Source organism: Pan troglodytes, chromosome 6 (genome assembly GCF_028858775.2).
Source record: "Pan troglodytes isolate AG18354 chromosome 6, NHGRI_mPanTro3-v2.0_pri, whole genome shotgun sequence".
Lineage (NCBI taxonomy): Eukaryota > Metazoa > Chordata > Mammalia > Primates > Hominidae > Pan > Pan troglodytes.
Window position 1 is genome coordinate 26,034,013 of NC_072404.2, and position 16,712 is coordinate 26,050,724.

Genomic DNA, 16,712 nt, shown 5'->3' on the forward strand with positions numbered 1-16,712 from the left:
AAAAAAACAGGTATTTTCATCAATAAAGGATTGTTTAAATTATGACATACAAATGAGCAAAATTTAAACTTGTATTATAGAAGAATACACAAAGATATCAAAATTATGAAATACATAGGTAAGTGAACTAAAAATATTACATAACTTTTATAAATTATCCATTCATAATATCTATTATTGGCATTAAAAGGTTAACAGGATATACACACTGATATGGTTTGGCTGTGTCCTCACCCAAATCTCATCTTGAATTGTAATCCCCATAATCCCCATGTGTCATGGGAGGGACCCTGTGGGAGGTAATTGAATCATGGGGGAAGTTTCCCCCATGCTGTTCTAATGACAGTGAGTGACTTCTCATGAGATCTGATACTTTTATAAGTGTCTGGCATTTCCCCTGCTGGGACTCATCCTTTCTCCTGCCGCCCTGTATAAAGGTGTCTTCCACCATGATTCTAAGTTTCCTGAGGCCTCCCCAGCATGCAGAACTGCGAGTCAATTAAACCTCTTTCTTTTATAAATTATCCAGTCTCAGGTATCTCTTCATAGTAGTGTAAACATGGACTAATGCAGTAAATTGGTACAAGAAGTGAGGTGCTGCTATATGGATACCTGAAATGTGAAAGTGACTTTGAAACTGGGTAACAGGCAGAGGTTGGAACAGTTTTGAGGGCTCAGAGGAAGACAGGAAAATGTGGGAAAGTTTGGAACGTCTTAGAGACTTGCTGAATGGCTTTGACAAAAATGCTGATAGTAATATAGACAATGAAGTTGAAGCTGAGGTGGTCTCAGATGGAATTGAGGAACTCATAGGGAACTAGAGTAAAGGTCACTCCTGGTATGTTTTAGCAAAGAGACTGGCAGCATTTTGCCACTGACCTAGAGATCTGTGGAACTTTGAACTTGAGAGAGATAATTTAGGGTATCTAGCAGAAAAAATTTCTAAGTGGGAAAGCATTCAAGAGAAAGCAACTCATAAAAGTTTGGAAAATGCGCAGTCTGATGATGTGATAAAAAGGAAAAACTCATTTTCTGGGGAGAAATTCAAGCCTGCTGCAGAAATTTGCATAAGTAACGAGGAGCCAAATGTTAATTACCAAGACAATGGGGAAAATGTCTCCAGGGCATGTCAGAGACTTCAAGGCAGCCCCTCCCATCACAGGCCCAGAGGCCTAGGAGGGAAAAACGGTTTCGTGGGCAGGGCCAAGGGCCCCACTGCTCTATGCAACTTTGGGACATGGTTCCCTGTGTCCCAGCTGCTTCACCTCCAGTCATGGCTAAAAGGGATCAAGGTACAGCTCAGGTCATTGCTCCAGAGACTGCAAGCCCCAAGCCTTGGTGGCTTACACATGGTGTTGAGCCTGCAGGTGGGCAGAGGTCAAGAATTGAGGTTGGGGTACCTCTGCCTAGATTTTAAAGGATGTATGGAAATCCCTGGATATCTAGGCAGAAGTTTGCTACAGGGATGGGGCCCTCATAGAGAACCTCTACTAGGGCAGGGAAGAAGGGAAATGTGGGATTGGAGCCCCCACACATAGTCCGCTCTGGGGCACTGCCCAGTGGAGCTGTGAGAAGAGGGCTACTGTCCTCCAGGACCAAGAATGGTAAATCTACTGACATTTTGTACCATATGCCTGGAAAAGCCACAGACAATGCCAGCCTGTGAAAGCAGCTTAGCAGTGGGCTGTACCCTGCAAAACCACAGGGCTAGAGCTGCCCAAGGCCATAGGAGCCCACCTCTTGCATCAGCATGATGTGGATGTGAGACATAGAGTCAAATGAGATCATTCTGGAACTTTATGGGTTAATGACTGCCCTACTGGATTTCAGACTTGCATGGGGCCTAGAGCCCCTTTGTTTTGGCCAATTTCTCCCATTTGGAATGGGTGTATTTAACCAGTGCCTGTACTTCCATTGTATCTAGGGAGTAACTAACTTGTTTTTGGTTTTACAGACTCATAGGGAGAAGGCACTTGCCTTGTCTTAGATGAGACTCTGAACTTGGACTTTTGGGTTAATGCTGGAATGAGTTAAGGCTTTGGGGGGGACTATTGGAAAGGCATGATTGTGTTTTGAAATGTGAGAACATGAGATTTGGGGCAGGGGTGAAATGATATGGTTGTGGCTGTGTCCCCACCCAAATCTCATCTTGAATTGTAATCTTCCTAATCCCCATGTGCTGTGGGAGGAACCTGATGAGAGGTAATTGAATCATGGGGGCAGTTCCCCCATGCTACTCTTGTACCAGTGAGTGACTTCTCATGAGATCTGATGCTTTTATAATTGTCCGGCATTTTCCCTGCTGGCACTCATTCTCTCTCCTGCTGCCCTGTGAAGAGGTGCCTTCTGCCATAATTGTAAGTTTCCTCAGGCCTCCCCAGCCATGTGGAACAGTGGAACAGTGAGTCAATTAAGCCTCTTTTCTTTATAAATTACCCAGTCTTGGGTATTTCTTCATAGCAGCATGAGAACTAATGCACACACAAACCTTAAAGGTATGCATCCTTGGTAAGCATAATTGTGATTTGTAGATTTTCTATAGTGAACATGCAACACTTTTGAAATCAGCAAAAAACACATTATTTTATAAAAGTCTAAATCAAGTTGGCAGATTTTTTCAAGCAAATTTCTTTACCCAAAAGAGCATCTTAGAATATCTTCCACTGTCTCCCTCTCCCTCTCTCTCCTCACTGCACATCCACAGCCTAGGTTAGGCATCACTGTCCTATACAAACCTCTGGCATAGTTCTCACATTGTATTGTACGTTTTATGTATGTATTTGTCACTTTCATCACACTATGACCTCTTTCATCCCTATGTACCCAGTGCTAAGCAAAATACAGGTAAAATACATGCTAACTGAATAAATGAGTGAATGATGCTACTTACATCACAGTGACCTATATTGATTCCCCACTGCCTTCAGGAAATAATGTGCATGCTTCTTAGGCTGGTATTTGAAAAGCCTTCAAAATTAGATGTTACCTATCCTTTCAATCTTTTTCTTTTCATATTTTGCCCCCATTTCCCCAAGTACATCTCTTAGCACTGCCATCAATGAGGAGGGATGGCATCTTTCTTGTTCACTGCTATATCCCACAATGTAGCCCCAGAACCTCTTAATGGATGGTCAGGAATTATTTGTTTAATTAATGATTAAATACATTAATTAACTTTCTCAAAAATATTCTGTAGTTGCCACTTTCCCATATTTTCTAAAGAGCTACTGCCTCCAATTTTTGCCTCATTAATTTCCTCTGTCAAGACTACAGGGCTTAGTAAAGTTTAGTCACCTGTAAGAATCATTTCCCAATCTTCCTATGCAAAACTAAATTCTTCTCAGTACAAATATAGCACTTATTTGATATCTGCCTCCTATTATGTGTGTATGTATGCTCTTTTGATATTATTTATATAGTGTCTAGAGTCTAAACTTTTAAAAGTTAAGGACTGTAATAATTTGATGTCTCTCTTCTCAGTTTGCTCCCATCTATCATTTCTCAACTGTCCTAGATGGAATAGACTAACAATCTCTATTTACTAACTATTAACATAAGGATTCCTGGGAATCAGTTTCTTCATCTCTAAAAGAGGTATAATAGCATTATCTGCTCCTCCCCAAAATTAATTAAATAATATAATATAATCAATGTGTTTGGCATATAGTAAGTACTCAGTTGGTACTAATAGTTACTATCAATATTATCATTATCATTATTGTGATTAATATGATTAATACTAAAGTAAGTGCCTGTTAAATGGAAAAGTCATATGATTAATACTAAAGTTAATACCTGTGGAAAAGTCAGTCAATCTCTAATGCCACAGGTTGAGAAACGGAGAGGTTGATTTCAGATCAAATTTTGCACCATATTTTAGAAATGGGAGTGTTCCAAACATACCTGAGTCTCCCAGATGCCACAAGCTTCTGGCTTTCAGTTACATCTGGAAAGGTTATTTGATTAGAACATTTGAGATAAACAAGTATGTTTAGAACAGAAACAGGAACTCCTATTTTGGCTGGGAATATAATGTGTTATAAATGTTTTGGAAAGCAATTTCTCAATATCTCATAAAGTTGAAGGTACACATGCCCACGGTTCAGCAAATCAGTTTCTGCAAATATTCACTAGAGTAATTCTTTCATTTGGACACAAATAGGAATGTACTATAATATTTTATAGTACTACTTATGATAGCAAAATGCCATACAGCCATGAAAATAAGTTGTGCTGTAAGAATAGACATGGATTAATCTTAAAAGTATAATGTAGAGAGAAAAGAGCAAGTTGCAGATGAATAATGTATACTTTATTGTTTCCACAAAATTTTCAAACATTCAAAACAATATTATAGACTGTTGTTTATGGATATCTTCACATACACAGCAGTGGAAAGAATAAAAGCATTTAAAAAACAAAAGAATAAAAACATACACTGCAGTGATATCGACAAAGATAGGATAGTGGTAACCTCTGAGGGTGAAAAGAGAATAGGATTAAGCAGGGTACTTTTTTATCTTTAATATTTTATTTCTTAAACTGGGAGGTGAGTACATAAGTCTTTGCAATATCTATCTTTAAATGTCTACTACATATTACATGTATTGGGGAAATATCTAAATTAGGTGTCTTCCCAGTGGAAATAGAAAACATACAAAACTCTTCTACCATTCCTGGAAATTAAACCTGATGTCTGTTCTGGCTGGAGATGAAGATGTTTCTGTTTATTCCAAGGAAGGCCCCTATAAAGAAGCCTCTTATCTCTGGGCAAGGAGGTGGCCATAGTAACCAAGAGAAAACAAAACCTGGGAGGAAAGAGTCAGCATGCCCTTCCTCTGCCTTCCCATCCCTGAGTACCTGAAGATTCTCTCTTCAGCTCTCTTCTCCTGGAAACTTGAGTGGGGCAGGAGGAAAAGCGGAGCTAGGTGTCATTTTAATGAGGAACATACTTTTCTCCTCCATTTATCTGGCCCTCCCTGATGGCACTCCAGAATTCCAATCCCACATGATTAACAACATAGTTTCCCTTTTCTGCTTGAAGGTCCATTCTCCTCTCAATTTCAAATCACCTGAGATACAAAGCTGCATTTCCCCCACAAGGACCAGTTCCCTCTCCTTTCCTTCAGTGCTACTGTCCTTCTCTCAGACCACCAAGCTTAAAAACTCCAGAGGCCCAAACAGCAAAGATGGCAGCCCGCTCCTCCCTCTGGGAGTTCTGGCCCAGGGAGTTTTCAAATTTCTGTAGGCGGAAGAATACTAGCGGGAGTGGCTGGAGACCCAGTTGGTAGGTTCCACCTAGTAAAAAGAAATGAGATCAGGGACTGGCTTAAAGAAGCTGTATGGTCATGTTTTCGTAGAGCAGCTGTTCTGTGCTGGGATACCACTTCCACCTTGGTCGACTTGACATCTCCAAAGCCCACAGGCTGGAATAATTAAGATGTGGAAAATGCAAAGATGGTGGCCCACCCTTCCCTTTGGAAGCTCTCTTTTCAAAGGAAGACATATATGTGGCTACCAATCATATGAAAAAAAGCTCAACATCACTGATCATTAAAGAAATACAAATCAAAACCAAACCACAATGAGATATCATCTAACACCAGTCCGAATGGCTGTTACTAAAAAGTCAAAAAATAACAGATGCTGGCGAGGTCGTAGAGAAAAAGGAACGCTTATACGCCATTGGTGAGAGTGTAAATTAGTTCAGCCATTGTGGAAGACAGTCTGGCAATTCCTCAAAGACCTAAAGACACAAATACCATTTTATCCAGCAATCCCATTACTGGGTATATAACCAAAGGAATATGAATCATCCTATTATAAAGACATATGCACACGTATGATCATTGCAGCACTATTCACAATGGCAAAGACATGGAATCTATCTAAATGGCCATAATGATGGACTGGATAAAGAAAATGTGGTACATATACACCATGGAATACTACATAGCCATTAAAAAAGAACAAGATCACGTATTTTGCAGGGACATGGATGGGGCTGGAGGCTATTATAAACAGAAAACCAAATACTGCATGTTCTTATTTATGAGTGAGAGTTAAATGATGAGAACACATGGACACATAAAGGGGAACAACACACACCGAGGCCAATTGAAGGGTGGAGGGTGGGAGGAGGCAGAGGATCAAGATAAATAACTTGGGTACTAGGCTTAATACCTGGGTGATGAAATAATCTGTACAACGAAGCCCCATGACATAAGTTTACCTATGTAACAAACCTACATATGTACCCCTGTACATAAAATAAAAGTTAAAAATAAAATAAATAAAAACTCAAGAGCAGCTTGGCTGTCACTATAATTATTATTATTCAGTTTTCTTTTTTATTGAATGACTCCTTCATCCTCTGCTTCTTTTCCATTTTAATTCCTACCACTCTTCATTTATTCATGTTCAGCTTATTGAAACCTATTTCCAAAGAGCTCTCCTGGTGTCATATTCCCTATGCTCCAATCCTCCTGCACACTATGCCCAGGAGGAACCCGCTAAAGTATGGATTTCCACAGTCGGCTCCTGGTCAGAACCATTTTGAGCCCCCTGTTATCTAGCCGCTGAAGAATAAATCCCTTTAAAGCTTCCACAACCAACCTTATTCCAGCATTATCATCCAAAATCCCCTAGAATACCCTCCATGGAATACCCAGTATCCCTCCTTTCTTTCCAGCTACACATAAAAACAGCCCATTCAATTTCACTTCCTAATTCTTGTGCTTGATATTCCCCCTACTTCAGTGTTTCCCAAACTTCACTCATTCTGGTACCTCATCATGATTTTTCCACTACCAATTTGCCACCTGAACTACTTTTTACTTAATATTTCTCGTAAATTCACTCTTATTTTAAGTAAGACAAATATTTGAAAGGTTAATGTCTATCAGTACCATAAATGAAAAAAGCTGATATCTATTGTAATAAATAGGCAATAACTATATATAAATGTTATTTTAAAGCAGTAATTAAATTAAACTAAGTACTTTTTGCCTACTAACATTTATTGCTTATTCTGTGAGTGTTATAAAGGAAGCTTAAACAAGTGTTTGGAGAAGTTTAAGTCATATCAAAAACAACAAAACTTATTTCTGAAGAATTGAAAGTAAGTCAAAAAATATAACTTTCTCAATCTGTCATCTTAATGTTATTGTTATTGATTGATCAGTCCATATGTTTCTGAAAATCATTTAATGTGCGAAAGTTTGGAAAACACTGCCGTACATGAGATACTTTCATGACCTTTTCCTGCCCATCTCAACTCTGCACATTTTTCCAGGCCTGCTTAAAGTTCCACCACGTCCCACAATGTCCTCTTGAAATTCAGGGCACTGTGACTGCCCCTTCCTCTGGCAGCCTGGGTACGCGTCTCTTCTGTGTTTTAGGAAGTCACTCCACTCTGCTTCTGAATGACTCGTATACATCTCAAGTTTATTTATTTATTTATTTATTTGGTCTCCAGTAATTATAGTTGAAAGAAAGGTTTTTGAAGGTGTCTTTTTAATCCCCTGATACTGAGCATCACACTTTCTGTGGAGTGACTCTATGAACAGCATGAATGACTAATGAATTAGCACTTACTCTCTTTAACTATTTATGAGGTCATATCTCTGCTAGTAGATAAGGATCCCCTCAAGGGCTGTGCATGAGTTTCTTCTAGCCTTTAAACCCAGCCCAGGGGGAGTATATTGCAGGATTGCTAGAAATCTTTGTCAATTGAATGAATGACACTTCCTAGAGACACTACACCATAGACGGCACTTGACAACAACAAAAAAAGCCACCCTTTTAGAAGTATACAGTGTTCATTGCCTCTGCAGCTTTCCTCCACCTTTGGAGAATTACAAGTTTCATTCTAATGCTATCCTGGACTTGCTGACATGGGGTTTACATTTATTAATATATGGCATATCACATATAAAACTCTGCACAGTCATCTGAAATGCTGGTTGTTATCACCTTCACTTATCACCAAATGCCATAAGGGATGTTTAGTCTTAATAGACACCTAGGCATATGTGTGGTCTTTCAAGAAAGAATTCTCTAAAAATTCAACAGACATGTCTTCAAGTTCAAAATTAGTATAATTCCAAAATGTCTTTTGTCCTCCAAATCAGCCAATACATTTTAAGATAAGATGGTGTTTAACAAACTTTGCCTTAATAGTTTTTATTATCTCTAAAACACAAACAGATAAAAATATTCTATTTGTAAATTAGCTACAAGGAAGTTGAGAAAACTGGAATAAATAATATTTTTGCTTTAAGTTTTAAAAATGAGTCATAACTAAAGCTTTTAAGCAAATTGTAAGTAATAATTATGACTTCATAATTTCTAGATTCTGTACACTACCCATGAAATCATATTAAAAATCGCTATTATGAATAAAAGATAATCATGTAATTAAGTTCAGGGGGGCATAAAAGAATCACCACTGAGGTTAAGACAACTTTAAGACTATACCTGAAATTCATCATTATCACCCAGTAATTGCTATGTAAAAACCAGACATTAACATAGATAAGTCAATATCAATCCTACATTACACCCACTGAATATAGACTTAAGACATTTTTAGGAAATTAGGAAGACCTTTAATAAATGGAAGGCATTGGAATTTTCACTACATGCTTTTTGATCTTAAAAATAAATTTTTTAAAATCTATCTTTATTAATTGAGGTAAAAAACTTAACATACAATTTACCATCCTAACCATTTGTAAGTGTTTACACTTACAAATTTTAAGTTCAATAGTATTAAATATATTTACATTATTGTACAGTCTCCAAGTGTTTTCATCTTGTAAACTGAAACTCTATATCCATTAAACAACTCTCATTTCTCCTTCCTCCAAGCCCCTGGCAACTACCATTCTAAGTATCATTTATGCGAGTTTGACTACTCCAGATACCTCATGTAAGTTGAATCATCCAGTATTTGTCTTTTTGTTTCTTTGGTGTGTTTTCCAAGCTTAACAGAAACTTAATTAGGATGAAGCCAAGTTACCCTCCATCATGTATCATCTGTCTATTCAGTACAATGCACTGTGCTAATTTAATGCCCCCCTTAACTTAATTACATGATTATCTTTTATTCATAATTTAATGCTATTAACCTAATGAGGTAGGTTATGCACACACACTTTACAGATGAGGAAACTGAGACTTTGTGAGGTGAAACATCTTGTCAATGGTCATAAATCTAATAAGCAGTGGGGCTGCTGATTGCAACTTTATCTATCTTCAAAGTACAGTCTTTTTAACATACCTGTATGCTTTTTGTAATATTTAAAGTTTTTAGGGGATTTCAGCCATCTACATATTTTAAGCAACTCATAGAGTGTTTTGTTTTTGCCTTTGATGGTTAATGTGACCTGGGTTCCTCCTTTTTTTAAAATAAACTATTCTAAACCATGTCTCAAGGTATTATTCTATTCTATGTCATGAGGTTTATTCTAACACATGTCCCATAAGCCCACAGAATACCAGTTACCTTCCCTTTATTTAAGCAGGACTTGATTTGTTAAGCAGTTGGTTTGTTAAATTTTTCTGGAAATTATACAACTTCCTAGTGTGTAGCACATATCAATAGTGAAAGGAATATTATTTTTAAAAAATCAGCACTTACATTTGTGGAAGTGAGCCCAAGCTTCTTCAGTTCAGACACATGGTTTTAGTGAATAGAAGTCACTCTACCAAAACCGGGTACTCTTCAAACATGCCTTGCTCCGTATGCAGGCAGGCAACTGCACCCCTGCTTCCTGAGCCACCTGGGACTTGAAGTTCTACCAGTGTGGCTCCAAAGCTGCCCAACTAGAAACCCCAAAAGGCAAGAGAACTACGATACCCACAATTCAGGCTCCTCACCCGAAACCAGAAGAGGGCGTATGGCTAGAGTTTCACCCTAAGAAGAAAGGGGAAGCAGGTGGAAAAGCAATTAAAAAAAAATCAGGTGAGTATATCTAAGAACCATCTGTAAATATAATCTTATTTCCATGAAAGGAAATAAAAGTGGTTTAATGTTTGCCAGGGAGTAAGAAGGCACCCTCAGTGTTAGCAATAAGTAAAAAATATTTATGCAAACAAATCCTCATGCAGCTGGAACTTGCCCCACCAGATTCTCTTTCGGTGATTCAGAGCTGAAGGTGCCTCACTGCCCTGTGGAACAGGTGAATAAAGCCTTTCCAGGTGAGTGACAGTGTCTAACTAGTTCCCCCTTTCCCCCTACATCAGCACTGTGATTGTCACTCAAAGACATAGACATATAGACATAATGGAGACCTTTTGGCATTTCATCTTCTAAAATGCTCTGGATTTTTAAGATAACACTTTAAAATGTGTCTTTTAAAATATAAGCAAGAATAAAGTTTTCTTGATATTTTCTTCCATTTTACTTTCCATTTCTGTGTTTTGTGTTTTCCTTCTGTGTATTTTGTTCAAAATTCAAGAAAGAGAAAATTAGGGGAAAGGGGAAAAAAAGTAAAACTTAGTAAAATGAAATGTGCAATAATTGTTTCACATTTTTTTCCAACATCAGCAACAGAGAATGTTAAAAACAAATGTGTTTCTCTATTTGTTCATACAGCATCTCTCTCTAGCCTATTATCTCCTGTTAGACACAGCCCAGAAAATGAATAGAGACAAGTCCTGGCTGGGTCTGGGTTCAGAAACATAATAGAAGGATTCATCTAAAGTAAGTAGATGGCAGAATGGTGACAAAGAAAAAGTTTCCTTTCCCTTTTCTGCACTTTCTCTCCTACTGTTCTAACCACCCCTTCCTCCCTGATGCATCCCGGGCTGTCATGCTGCCAGATCACCTAATCCACCCAGATTCCCTTTGAAGTTTCCCCTTGACTCATCCCACAATCCAAACTGAGCTGTTCTGTTTCTCTTTGCCACAGGTTCCTCAACTCTCTACTAGAACCTAGCTTTCCTTTATGTCATTATATTATTTCCAAAACAAATGGTTCTTAATTTCCCCAAACCCTACAGAGGGCATTCTGCATGGCATTTCTCCTCCCTGAAACCATTTTTGCTCATCTTGAAATGTTCAGAGATATCATTTTTTCCAAAGCTCAGTGAAAAACACTCTTCATCAAGATGTCCTCCTCAGTTTGTCTTAATCTGAGTTATTCTCTTCCTCCTAATCAATTTCATAATATTGTATCTGCTCCTCTCATAACACATTGTATATCTCATTTCATTGGTTTACATGGGTGTGTGCGTACCTATGCAGTCTTACATTCCTATTTGAAGGCAAGGCCTCATTGTATCCCTACCTCATTAACTCATTAATGTACAAGTAGATGTTTGTGATAAACAATCAACGCATAAAATAACTGAGATGTTAACTCTAAGGTGTGTGTGTGTTAATGCCTAATGCCATCTTTATCTCTCCCGGAAAACATTTACATTTAAAAAGCTACCTAAATGCCATGCATGAGTACTGTTATCAGAATCCCCCTGCAGTCTGGTCTGGTGTGGCTCCCACAGCCTTTATTTGCAGAAAGGCAAAGTATTAAATCTAGCAATTGAACCCTTGACAGTACCTGAAATGAAAGCCCTAGTGGGTCAGCACTCACTGTTTACCAGCTCCAATCCCTGCTGTGCACTTGCCTTTCTAACAGCTCCCCAAGGACTGGGCTCCCTAGAGTCCTCAGTCCCATGGTCCTGGAAACCTGGCCCTACCTCTATCTATGATTTTTGATTATCAGCTCCAGCATTTATGGATCCCTTCTCCTATTATCTAATCTACGGGCTCTAAAGATTAAACTGTGCACTTTGGACTATTTAAATAGTTCTTAACCACTGATCTCCTCCCTCAGGGAAGGGAATTCTTTCCACAGTTGCTAGTTCCTCACACCTCTGCCTCTATGGGATTCTCCTGGTCCCCACATGCTCTGCTGTGTCTTCTAGCTGTCAGCCACTGTGGAGGAAGTGAACCTTCTAGATCCTGCTGACTCATACAATGAGTTTTGTGTGGACCATCAGACAAAAGGGCTGACTGGTGAAGGTGGCTGTTGTCTGGAAAGTCCTCCCAGCTCTCCTCTAATTATGTCATAAGGACTGGAGGCCCCTTAGCCTGCTTGTGTGAGTATCACCAGCTATGTAAAGTTCGGGCCTTAGCTCATCCTCAGCACATGGCTCAGGATCACTTCCTTAAGAAAGTCTCTTCTGACCTCCTTACCCCTACCATGTTTCTTGTACTGACTTACGCAATGGTCACAACCGACATAGAAGCTGAAATCCCAATGACTCACTGTCCCAGCTGCGCTTGTAGATAAGGGAGAGGCAAAGCACTTAGAATGGCAATCAGACATGGCTATCTGGGACCAGGAATTAGGAACTGCTGACACAAAGAAGCAGGGACAGAAGAGAACTCACTCTTGTGGTGAGCAGAGGCAGCTGTGCAAACAACACGCTGTTCCGGATGTGACTGTGGTGGCCGTGGGGTGCAGAGTCCAGGGCTCATGGCGTTGGTCATGCAAATTGTGGTTCCTGGGCCTTAGCAGAAACAAGGAACCTATTCAGTGGCAATGCTTTGGGGGCTGCTCTGGCTTCGTAAGCTGTGTGCCTGATTCTTAAGCCCCTCCCAGCAATTCTGGGACTGAAGTTTGGTGTGTTGCTCTTCAGTTTAGATCTGCCACAGTCATTTGCTGTTGCTTGAAGCTAAAAACTCTGAGTGATACGAACCTCTCACACAACTCTTACCACGTTGTCACTACCTACCCCAGTATATTTAGATTCCATAAGATCAAGTACTGGATTTTATTTATCTCTAAATATCCTGAATCTCCACAGTGCCTGGAGTACATGTATATATCTTTGACCTACATTAAACTGGTCAATAAAATGAGGAAGTCTTGCTTAAAGTTCCTTCTAACTTAAAATTTGCCTGACCACATGGAAGCTGTCAGGTTGCTCATTAATGCAGAGGTAATTTTTTTCTCTTAACTAGGGTTAGAATTTAGACTCTACCCCTTCTCTGTATTTCAGAGGGAGCAGAACTAGTGGTTTCCTACACTGGAGAGGGAACTCAAACACACAAGCTATTGCTTATTGTTATTTAATAATCAAAAGGATTTTTGTTTCCTTTTTTCTTTTTTTTTTGTATCCTTCAGTGACCTATGTCGTATGTTAAAGTCACTCATGTTTGGCCCCTGTAGTACAAATATACCAGAAAGAGTGATAGGAAACAGCATATTCCCCCCTTGTTCAGATTTTTCTTAGTATGACATTATCTTGGAAAGAGAAAGGCCACATTTGCAAGCTTGGAAGAAAGTTCCCCCTGGAGTTTTTTCTCTGTCCTGTTTCAGTATGTATTGACTCTCAGAACCCGGGCTGCTATGACATCCGTTTTCTGGGTCACTTTGTCCCTGAGTCATTATCATCCTGTAACTTTCTGAAAACATTTGACTATGCCATTTACCAGTTAATTTCAGTGAATAGCTGAAATCATAGTAAAATGTTAGGGCCAGAGTAAATTTAGGTCAGATTGATTTTATTTCCCCAGATTAAGAAAGTGAGCCAAGTTGTTGTTAACAATTTCATAGTTTCCTTCATCACATCTTTTCGGAGCCTTACTCAACCATAAGATGAATCATCCATAAAATGACCCCCACAAAGCTGTGGTTTAGATGTTCATCACTCTTTTCTGTCATTTGTTGCTTTCAGGATAACACGCAAGGAAATACGGGCCAACTCTTCACATGAGCACAAGATATTTCCATGCTAGCCTTTTGCAAGTAACAACAGAGAGAGCTCTGTGCAGTTTTCACTGGAATGCCTATGGATTGCTTGTGTCATAACTGTAATCTAAAGAGTTGTCCATTTGTTGATTCCTTTGTGTTTGTATTGGTAGAATTGCCACTATCAAACCAAGATCTTTAGCTGTCTTTGTATCAACTTCTTTGGAGCTTATGTGATTTTCCAGAAAATTTCCAAGGCATAGTTTTGTCCCTAAGTCCCATGAATATGTAATATTTTGTGTCTCTCTATTAAAATAGCACTTTTTGTGCATTCCATTAACAAATATATGTGTATGTGTCTGTGTGTGGACAAACATATCAATTACTTCACCCACTTTAGTGGGAAAAATAATTTACTCTGAGTTTCTGGAATACCAGATAGTGAGTAAGTTCTTTGAGAATGGAATATCAACGTTTAATTATATTCTATAAACCCAAGACAAGGGGGTGGCAGATATTCCTAATTCATTTTCCAATATGTTTAGATAATAGGCTTCATTATATATATATGTAAATATCTTGCACATTTTTAGATTTTGCACAAGAAAATGCAAAACTTTTAAAAAATATTAACATCTATTCACCTACTGTTATGTTCTGTGGACACCATCAGTGGGATTTTACGAGTAGATAAATTTTTCTGACAATTGGAAACTCTGTAAGAAAGAAGCAGTACATTTTATATCCTGGGAATATTGTCTCTTATTTTTTATGTACCTAATAAATATTATGCCACAGTGAGCTCTATTCTCTAACTTGAGACTAAAAGGTTGAACACAGAGACACAGATAAGTTCACTGACAAGGGGCCAAATCCCAGTGTTCTCTGACATAGAAGAGGAATGCTTTAAGTTACCCATCCAATACCCCATTAGAATTTCCACCTCGGATGTTGGAGTCTACATGAGGCTGGCTTCTTATATTTTCACACATTCTTCTGGTGCTAACATGTTCATTCTAACTGTATTCACTTTCAATTGCTGGTGCAACAAATTACCACACATTTGGTAGTTTAAACCACACGAACTTAATGTCTTACAGTTTTGGCAGTCAGGAGGCTGCTACAAGTCTCACTGGGCTAAATTCTAGGTGTGAGCAGGACCACATTTCTTTCTTTCTGGAGGTTTTAGCGGGACAATCCATCCCCTTGCCTTTTCCAACTTCTAGAGGCCACCCACATTTCTGGGGGCAGATCTCTTTTTCCCTCTTCAAAGCCAGCAGCTTCAGGCTGAGTGCTCTTTTGTCGCATCTCTGATCCTTCCGTCATCACATCTCTCTCACTGACTACAGCCAGGAAAGCTTCTCTGCTTTGAAGGACTCATTATTACATTGAGGCCACCCGGATAATCTGGATCAGCCCCTTCCCACCCACCATCTCAAGGTACAGACCCTTAATCACAACAGCAAAATTCCTTTTGCCATGTCAGGTAACATATTTACATATACCAGGGATTGGGGCAAGGACATTTTGGAGGGGCCATTGTTCATCTACCATACACGGTTACTTCCTCAGGAAATTCTCCTTGTAACATTCTAGATTGGAGTTGAGTCCTGTATAGGCTACCCATTGGGGAAAAGAGACAGTCTCTTGATTTACTACAGGACCTGTGTTAGAAGAAGATGTATGATTGAAGAAGCATACGGAAAGGCATGGTGTCCCCAAAACATCACCTGCCTCTGGGCTGTCACCTATTATTTTATTGTGATAAACAGATGATTCAGTTTCAAACATGGTTTGCTCTCAAGAACAATTAAATTAAATTAGTTAAACAAGATGGCATTAAAACAGAAATACAACTTAGAGGGATTGCCATGGCAAGGATTCATCAATTGACATTTTGGCAAGGGTAAGTTTATGAACAGGGCTGAGTGGGGAAGGATAAGGGGAGAACTAAACGGAGGGATATTTCTTTGCAGAAATAAATGCAGGAATCTGCTTGCATCAGAAAGAATTGCCTCTCACACACGTGGTTCCTTTCTCCTGAAAGAACCAAGCCATGGATCCAATTTTCCTTGCCCGGTACTATATGACTCCATTGCCCTGACTCACCACAGATGATTGACCAGAGATCACTGGGTGGAAAATTGATGTTCAAACCAAAACTGACCATCTGCAACTAGATCAGGATTTTTAAAATTGTATCGAAAGTAACGGCAAAAACCGCAATCGCTTTTGCACCAACCTAATATATTTGGCTAGTTTGTGGGTCATTAATCAATTTATCAACATTTTTAAGTGAAATAGAATAAATTGAAATAGAATGGAACTGAATAGATGAAATGAATAGAGTACAACAGAATAAATCAGAATACATCGAACTAAAAAGGGTCAGTGTTGTTTCATGAACTGTTCGTTCTAATGTGTATGTGAGTGTATGTGTGTGTGTGTGGTGTGTATGTCTTTGAATGTTGAGTTCAATATAAAGTGGTTTCCTTTGTGTAGGCAAATTTGAAAACTATACAGTTAGATAATGGGCTTATAAAATAACCTAGCATGAAAGCTATGTCTTATTAGAATATTTTTATATGGGATAGTAACCAACTAACCAATCAAATTTTCTTTCTTTGGCATGCAAGCAGAAAACTTCAAGTAGAGGTACAAACTCTGGAGTATTGCAAAACCAGGATAAGCACCACAACAAGACAGAAAGCAGAAACTACAAACTAGTCAAAAGTTTGCTGTAGGAGCAGAGAGCAGGAGGGTGGAGGGCTGGTGATTGGCTGTGGCAGTAGAAACAGAAAGAGATGGAAGCAGAATAAGAGAACAGCTAGTCACAGGAATGGTAGGATCCCAGAATGAGGCAATATTAGACACCCATTTATAAAGGCAAGGCAAGGTGAGCTGTTAGTTATTCTTACATTCAACAAATACTTATTGACTGCTTACTGTGTGCCAGGGACTGTTCTAGGAGCTGGCTATATTGCATTGAAGAAAATAAACACAAATCTA

General features: G+C 38.9%; 2 protein-coding genes across 10 annotated transcripts in view; one reads left to right on the forward strand and one right to left on the reverse strand.

Annotated features, from left to right (window-relative positions):
- Nucleotides 1-10,691, reverse strand: part of MACC1 (MET transcriptional regulator MACC1) — a 78,811-nt gene extending 68,120 nt beyond the window's left edge. For 5 of the 9 annotated variants that reach the window (XM_063815246.1, XM_063815250.1, XM_063815242.1 and 2 more), the window contains exon 1: nt 9,644-10,691. The gene's annotated coding sequence lies outside the window, so the exon portion shown is untranslated. The remainder of the gene's footprint in view (nt 1-9,643) is intronic. The other 4 variants (XM_063815249.1, XM_063815247.1, XM_063815248.1 and 1 more) reach the window with 3 other exon arrangements.
- LOC107975726 (uncharacterized) lies at nt 1,238-14,047 on the forward strand. The gene is made up of 6 exons (XM_063815124.1): nt 1,238-1,367; nt 9,782-9,967; nt 10,114-10,203; nt 10,601-10,708; nt 11,841-12,105; nt 13,690-14,047. The coding sequence occupies exons 1-4, from the start codon at nt 1,238-1,240 to the stop codon at nt 10,651-10,653; spliced, it is 459 nt and encodes a 152-aa protein (XP_063671194.1). The 3' UTR covers nt 10,654-10,708; nt 11,841-12,105; nt 13,690-14,047.
- Nucleotides 14,048-16,712: the final 2,665 nt, after the last annotated feature.